Source organism: Stegodyphus dumicola, chromosome 12 (assembly GCF_044657685.1).
Source record: "Stegodyphus dumicola isolate Sdum_Otavi_A_Nest chromosome 12, ASM4465768v1".
NCBI lineage: Eukaryota > Metazoa > Arthropoda > Arachnida > Araneae > Eresidae > Stegodyphus > Stegodyphus dumicola.
The window spans coordinates 81328589-81337542 of record NC_140779.1 but is presented as its reverse complement, the minus strand read 5'-3'; the positions used below and the strand labels follow the sequence as shown (position 1 = coordinate 81337542).

Sequence of the window (8954 nt, the reverse complement as noted above, 5' to 3'; positions counted from 1 at the left end):
AGAACTTAAATTCTCAAAGCAATAGGAAAGGAACTGTTTGTTCACAAGAAATTCAGCTCCCCCCAGCTGAATATTTCAAAACGTGCTTCATTTCCCGCCCTGACCTTGTCCTATTAAATGTAACGACGGTTTTGAATATCTAGTTCAAACGTTAACCTGTTTTTCTGTAATCAGTATCCTAGGAAGCAAATCACTTTCTGGTCTGTTTGCTACGCGAGCGTTTAGAATTGCAAAATGGACATTTTACTCATCCGATGGATGAAATCATGATAGAGATTCATATTTTTTGACACGTTTCAAGTTAAAATGAAATGTGATTTCTCAATAAATAAATAATGAGTGCCCTTAAATTGCTTTGTGGTTGCACCTTGTATATATTATTTCCACTTTTCATGTCATTCTACACTATTTGTAAAGTAAATGAATATAGGCACCTTCCCACCTTATTAAATGAAATGAGCTATTTTGTGTAACAGCCAAAAAGGAAATATGTCGTTTTAAAATTGAAAATTGCACTGATATTTAAATATTATGCACGACACTCAGACTTTTAAATCTTTAGGACTTTCCAGTCTTGTCATTATAGACGACATTATGTTGTTATCACATTTCATGGATATGATTCGCAAGCTAATCTTAAACGATTTGAAATTAGATTTGAATTGTTGAAAAATTTATAAAATTTCTTGTGATTAAAGAATATATATGATACGATATATTCAATATAGAGAATTAGACTTACCTCGTTAGCTTAAGATAATTTTCAGTCTTGTGTTTATATAGCACAAACCGAGTAAACGATAAATTTCCCTTTGTTATAGTTACTTGTCTTTCAAATAATCTTCCAGTTTTTCATTTAATAAAATTATTTAAAATTTATATAAATGGGGTGAATTAAATTTACTTGATGCTTTGTATATTTATAATTTTTTTCAACTTTAGTTAACGATTTTAATTCTAGTTCATTCCTTCCTATACTGTTTTAAACTCCTTGATCTGATAACGAAAAAGTATCAAATTATCTGATAAATACAAACGACGATTCTTTATCTCCGGCATTTTAGTCTCTTTCATTTCCTTCAGCCAGATCTCCAACGATTCAGTTTTACGCATCATTAGGACTGCCATCACCGTAGGAAGATAGACATTACAGAAGTAAATTTCATCACCACAAAAATGTTACCGGATGCACCGGAAGGCTCTAAACTTTCCGGTGCGCCAGCTTCTTTCCTGTTTAAGAATGTTAAACTATTTTACCAATATCATTTCTATTCATTTGTAGAAATGTATTTACCACATTTTTCTTTCTCTCAATGTTATTTTAGAATTTTGTGTGCTTTATTCGGTGTTGTTTAATAGTAAGATTTTATTCATTTATTCATTTATTAGGAATAGAAAAGCTCAGAGAATTTTCCTTTTCATACTGATTCTAGTTATTTCTTTCTTTCACATCATTTCGTTTTTTTTTTTTTTTTTAAATTCACTTCTCTACATTAGAAAAACACAGGAAAACTCTATTTCTGTAATACAGAAGAAACTGTGAGTTGAGGGAGTGAAAAGGGGGGGCATCTTAAGAAGTTCTTTTTCCGTTTTCCGATGTGAAATTTTGGGAAACGTATTTATTGATACAGATAATTTTGTTATTATGAAATATTCAAACAGTTTTGAAAATTAGGTTTTAAGATCTTAAATATGAAGAACTTAGTGAATTATCGATAACCATATAAACCATTTGGTTGCTCGTTATCTGATAGGGGAAGTATTATAATTTGAATGACTTGCAATTTAAAAAAAACTGGATTTACATTCTGAATATAGAGAGATTAGCCCACCTATGGCCATGTGGATAAAACAACTAAATATTTTCAATTTGATCCGGTTCAAATTTCTAGGAATGAAACTACTGCATGGGGCGTATTACGGTTTTCCACATGCCTAACTTGAATCATTTTCCTTTAGAAACTCTCTCACGATGGGAAATTTTTCCTTAAAGTGGTAGCTGTAATGTATTTGCCGTGATTAATTAGTTCAACTGAATCCAAAGAGGATTAGGATTGAGTTGGATTATTCAGTTATGGCAAAGCACACGAGGGCTATCTGCCTAAAGGGTGGGATGCCTTCGTGGAGAACTTTCTAACCAAAGAGGATTAGAATATGGGACTCAAATAGTGCTTTAGGGAAGGAACTTATTATCAATACCTGAAACCTAAATAACAGAAGAGTGGTTGAACTCTAAAGATTTTGAATAACAGTTTCAATTTGTGAAAACATGTTATTTCTACTCTGAGGATTATCTGGGGTTACTTGACTTTCCAAGACAAGGTGATACGAGTAATAGTTCTACATAGATATATTGCCATTGATTTTCCCCCCGTAAATTACAGTACTTACCTTTAATTTCAATTTTCTTTTGTAAAATCGAAACCTCAGATACGTGTATATGATTTTGTTATACTTGGAACGCTATGCGGTTTTCCTAAGGATAATGTGTGATATTCGTGCTATATATCATGTTCTTGTAGATACTGAATAAAATTAGCCTTAAACAATGCTTTATGGAACACTGGATTAAATATCGCAATGAGTGAAGTGAAATTTTTGTATGGAAATAAAACAATTGTGTGTAGAAAGCGTAATCATTTATTTAAAATTTTTTGAGAGTTCTTTTTTTAACGTTACCTTATCATTGGTTGTAATTTTTAGGTTCATGTTTGGATTATCAGTGCATTAATTAAGATAAATTTAAAACTATGGTTATGTGTCTCTTACATGAAGTATTATTCTTAGTGCAAGTGATCCGCAGTTCTGAGAACTATTATACTCATCACCCTAACAATAATTATTAGCACTAAATTAGGCGTTAAACTACATTTTTTTTGTAAAATAGCTTACTAAACTGGTAAACTATTTTTATGTAACTTTATGAATAAAGTACTGCTTTTTTATTCTGCGGATGTACTTTAACAATCAATCATTCTTCTGCAGTACTTGGTATCCGACATTCTTAGTTATTTGACGATCACTTATTCCTTTTTGTGTTGGATAATTGGATTCTATGTAAGAAACGTCTTAGACTACCTCCACTAATAGTATTATGAAATTACTAATAATTATACTGAAAGTTTCATAAATTAGAATTTACTTTCTAATTTACTTTTTTTTTAGTTTAATTGTTAAATGCATATGTTTTATTATTTAAGTAAAACATGGTATCGCAATTGTCATGAATGATTTTAGGAATAACAAGGAAGTTTCTTTAGAATCTTGGATAACAAAATTCTAAAGAAACTTTTATAATGTAGCATGCGTGTCGGCCCTTATTCGGCTGACGCATTTAATGGATCATGACATTCAACAGAATCTTTATAGAGTAGCAGCACAAGTGTCTGCTCTTAGTTTAGTTGATATATCTACTTTAATTGAATATAGATTGCAAAAATTTGCTTTGAATTATAATATCTGTATTGTATATAAAGGAGTGCCGAGTCTGGTTTCTGACTCGGCTGACTGTTGTTGACGGTTTTCTGACTGTTGTTGACTGAAATCCTTTCCGTTTAACCTGGGTTATTCGATTTTACTGATATGATGGTGGAGAGGCATCTACAAATTTGATAGAAGAATATAGCTTTTTAAATTGTACTCGTATATTGCCAGTCTCAACAATAATTGACCCGACTTGAATGAAAAGTATACTGTCAGTAACCAGTGACTGACGCCGTGCGAAGGAAAGTGTGCGTCGTTGAGTGCCAAACTACACATTAACTGATACTATACCTGTAGCGGGACTATAGCTGTGAGTGAAGTCGGAATGGAAGGTATTAGTCAACGGTGACTGACATAACGCTTAACATGCTAAGTATGAAAGGTTCTGAAAATGGAATTTGACTAAAATAGGTGGATAATTTCCTGCTTGACTGAAATCACTTATGCAAATTACATTTTGAAAGTTCTTGGTGTTTTAGCTTACTTGAGTAATAAAATTTCTGAGAATTACATTACTCGTGTGAAAAGCATACTTATATTTAAAAAGATTAAAAATTTTTATAAACAGGTAATTTATTTCTGCAGTATTTTAACAACTTAATATACTTTGACAAATCATCCGGTATAAATGTGCATTTCGAAATAATCCATTGTAGTGAAATGTTTGAAAAAAAAAAAAAAAAAAAAAAAAAAAAAAAAAAAAAAACAACAACATTCAATGACTTGATGAAAGAACCGTAAGTGAAGTGGTAAAAAAAACTACATGTAATACAATAAATACGAAAGCGAATGATTGATAGATAAAAAATTCTATCATGGATGAGGTATCCGAACTAGAATATGAAGCAGATGAACAGTGTAAACCAATATATCAGGTGGACTAACTGCCAACTGCCGCTTCCGCCGCAGCGAGTATAGCTTCTTGAATATCGTCGCTGTTTTTTATACCAAGAGCTGAGATGAGGATGTTCAGAATAGCCACCAGAAAAACCCCTATAGTGATGGTATTATTAAGATTTTCAGCTCTTCGCTGCCGCTTTACTTCGTTGAGGTTGGTATTGGCCACTAGCAACATCAGACAGCCTGTTGAAACCTGCAAGTAAAATAAAATGACGAAATGGGCTTCACTTGTAGGCAATTACCATCTTGAGAAATGATGCTACTGTAGATGAAAGAAAAAAAGAGTTACAATTTACAGGAATAAAACATATATTAAACAACGGAGTATTCTTTTAAAGTTATCGTTGATCAGATTTTCAAATCTTGTAATCTCATATTTTTTAAACAAACAAATTATGACCCTTAAGAATTAAGGTATATAAAAGATCTTAAATGTCATTCAAAGAATAAATTCATATGTCCAATTAATTCATAAAATTGCAGCTTATAAATGGATTTATTCATAAGTGAATTCCCGCTAAAACAAAATTTTGAAAAAATAAAAATTGTTTGTATTAGGATTAATGTCAGTTTCTTTATACACAACTTTAACAGACACTAACTTTTAAATTTATGCTTTAGCTAGTTTAAAACTGTCAAACAATACTCTATAAATTTCTTGTTTTAATTTAAAGCAAAAATTATATTGAACTCAGATAAAATAAGGAACGTAATGACTATAATACATTTTGTTCATTTTTTATATGTAACTGCGCATTAAATTTCCACAGGGTGACAGTGAAATCATCAATTACTTGGGCAACATAATGGTTTACTCTGCGCAATGGAATTTAGCTTATTCGGAGCAGGAAAAAGATCATTACAGCCTTTTCTGTCATCATCATTTCTTTTTTTTTTAAATCGATATTACGCTTTTATTTTATTGTTATTGCGTGCAAAAAAGCTTAGTCCTAACTCCAAAAACACTTTTGGAGGTTTTTGCGTCACCATATATATTAATTATACTCTTAAAATGATTGTACGAACATTTAATGAATATTTTTTCCGTGGAATTTGAATAATATGTGGTTCCACGCAGAGCCTTTCAAAAGCAATGGTTCATGAAAATGACTGGCTTTGCGTGCTTTCCTATAACCGACGAAACTATGGTTACATGAGAAAATTTATCTTTCAGATGTGGAAGATCCATCTCTCTTAATTTTTAATGAAAAAATTTCATATTTATTAGACTAAAAATTAAACCAATATCAGCAGCATGGAGAAATGATTTTTGAATTCACCGATGCCACAGAATAATCTGTGGTTATACTTTCCCTATGATTTTAAAATATTTAAAATTTTCTCTCAAAAAGTAGGTTTGTATTGTTCTTTTTCATATACTGATTCCCTCTATGCAGGTCGGTGCTTGAATTCCGGAGAAGGCAGGGATGTTTGTAAGCGCATAGTATCTCTGCGGTAAAGAAGCGCTCAAAATACACGGCGAGCCAAAAGTCTTCTCGAGAGGATGATGGTGAAGGAAGAGTGTTGACATTTTAAAATATTTAAAATTTCCTCTTAAAAAGTAGGTTTGTATTGTTCGTTTTTATTAACTGATTCCATCTATGCAGAACAGAATCATTTTAAATACCAGTATAACATTGCGTATTTAATTCCTCTAGGCTCTGAGGAGTGCTAGCAATAGCAGTAGTTTGAACATGCTTCAGGATGTTCTCCGTTAGAACTGGGGCGTAACTGCACAGTTGTGGCGGGACTATACTTGTACAGTCAATTGTTATTTTCTCGTGTCTTGTCCATTTCTAGCTAAACCTGTTCAAGATTTTCCTAAATAAAATAGATATATCGGAACACTTAGAAGTAAATTTCATATTTTGGGAATCTTAAAAATAATATATATTTAAGAATGTTGATTTAATTAACCAGGAACTAGATTTCGCTATCTTTAGAAAAATAATTACTTGATTATTAATTATTGAATTGTTTACTTTGGTTAACTTATTTATATAGAAGATTTAATAATTTTAATTAACTTACATACATAAAATGCATTTGCTCTATTTCGAATTAATTACAAATATAATGGTTAAAAACATATTCTGATGTGTGAGAATTTAGAAGAAAATAGTAAAGATTTATAATTGGGAGTGTAAAAGACGCAAAACAGCTGCAATTAAAATTTATAAAAACAACCAAATACCAAAAGCAAAGACTTGCAGAGGTTTAAAGCAGAATAAAGAGCAAAAAAATGTTGCTCTTAATCAATATTTTGGAAAGCTGATGCACAAAGTAAGCAAACAGATCATGGAAATGATTAAAGTAAAGCTAGTTGGAAAAACTGACATTTCTGGCTCAAAGCTGAATGTGTCAAAACTAACTGCTCACCAAATTAAGGAAGATTTAGGCTTAAAAATCTTATACAAAAAAGATAAATCTAAAATACATGAAAAGACTAAGGAAATCAAACAAAATTGATAGCCTAAAATGTGCCATTCGAAAATGGGATGAAACTCTTTAGCGAAAAGTTTTTAATGCTTGATTTGAATCTTATAGTTGCACTGGCTCATAGGAGCACAGTTAGAGAGTATATTATCATTTAATAATTCCTAGCTGTGTTACTGTGTACTTCATAATAAACCCTACAGAAAAATTCGCAAGAAAACTAATGGTATGGCATGCTATAGGGAAAGAAAATATTTTTTCTAAATGGTCTTTTTTCACCGAACGGTAAATGATTTCAAATTCATTAACTCTGTTACTGTCTACATCCAAATTAATCCTAATTTTTGAAAAAGAAAAATTCGCAAGGGGAAAAAGAATTAATGGTGTGGCATGCCATGAAGACGGCGATATTTCCAGACCAATCGTTTTTCAGGGAACTGTAAATAAATCCATTTATTCAAATAAGTGCATTAAAAATGTTTTATTCCTTTAATCCACTGTTTCTCAATCTGTGATTCACGACCATAAGTCATCCTCGAAGCCTACCTTGTGATCTTCTTAGATTTTCAGAAATGGTAAAACGTAAAATTCAAATTAATTGCAAATTGTAGATGAAACACTATATCCACACACTATAGAGCAATGATGGAGAATTTTTTGAACTCGACAAAATTAGAAAAAAAAAAAAAAAAAAAAAAAAAAAAAAAAAAAAAAAACCTAGCTTAACTCTCGTTCCGTATCACATATAAAAATATTCGTAACTTCTTGGACTGTATTGGGCAACCTTATTGGAAAAAACGTTCTGCATCTGATATTTTTTTATTTTTTATTTTTAATACTTAGTTTATATTAAAAAATCAATAATATAAACAATGATAATCAAATCGTAAGAGAACACAGAAAATAAATAAGCGCTCTGTAGAAAATGGAAAGGTAGATTTATATATATATATATATATATATATATATATAAAGCGAAACGCATATTATTTATTAGGTTTGTGATTTTTTGGTGTCTGAAATTTGATAAATTTTTCAATTGAAGGTTTATATTTTGTGCACTCCAAAGCCCCAAGCTTTACTCACTTGATCTGTCAGCCGGTTTGATATATTTGTATTAATATTATTTAATTTGAGAACAAAATTTCACAAAAATATATTGATGGAAAAATTGTTAGTAAAGCCATTGCTAGATTTTTTTACGTAGTTAAAAATGTTAAGTAATCTGTTCCAAGCATTCAAAAGCACTTAACGAACACAGCGATCGAGTGCATCTGTCTGCCAAGAACGCAGTCGAATGTACTTGAGGTAAGTGACATACATGTTGACAAAGATGAGGCCGTTGGAAGAGGCAAATAATTTCGTATTATGCAAGTTTCGTTTTCATTGATGGCTCTGGAAACGAGTGTCACCCAAATATCAAGTCAGAGGTTTCCCCAGCACTGCTATACATCCACACTGTACAGTACAATCTCAGAATTTGGAAATGACATAGGGCCAATCGTCTATCTTCCCCCCCCCCCAAGATTGACATTTTATAAAACTTATAACCACCTATCCTACCTACGGACATCATCTCTGGTCTTCGCGATAAAAGACGAACTTTAATCACTATGACTGAGCTTCTTTTTAGCGCACATCCAAACATAGAACAACTATGCAAGAATCAGCAGTTTCATCCATCTCATTAATGTGAGACATCATTTATTTATATTTAGCTAATAAGACTACCCAATCTCTAATGATCTTGAGGCCCACCAGCGGCCGAGCGGTAAAATCGCTGAACACTGGTAGTTCGGTCCGAGGTTCGAATCCCGCGAACGGGCTGGCTGCATGGGCGTTTTCGTGGTTTTCCCCATGTGTAACGTGTATACGAGCCAGTTTCCCTTAGAAAGTCCTCCACGAAGGCATCCCTCCTCTTAGGCAGATAGCCCTCGAGGCTTTGCCATAATCACACACACACACTAATGATCTTGAATGAATAAAAAAATATCCAAATTTTATTCTGTTAACTTAATTACTTAATAACGACATAAATTTGAATTACTTTTAATTAACAGTATTTCAAAAATATCTGGGAATAACATATGCTAAAAAAATTGCTCTTGAAAGGAACTAGAGAAAGAGGGTCCGCA

General features: G+C 31.7%; 1 protein-coding gene across 1 annotated transcript in view; it reads right to left on the bottom strand.

Annotated features, from left to right (window-relative positions):
• Positions 1-1454: 1454 nt before the first annotated feature.
• Positions 1455-8954, bottom strand: part of LOC118183470 (ninjurin-2-like) — a 113640-nt gene continuing 106140 nt past the window's right edge. The window contains exon 3 of the mRNA XM_035353021.2: positions 1455-4576. Within this exon, the coding sequence (XP_035208912.1) occupies positions 4364-4576 (213 nt within the window). The 3' untranslated portion in view covers positions 1455-4363. The remainder of the gene's footprint in view (positions 4577-8954) is intronic.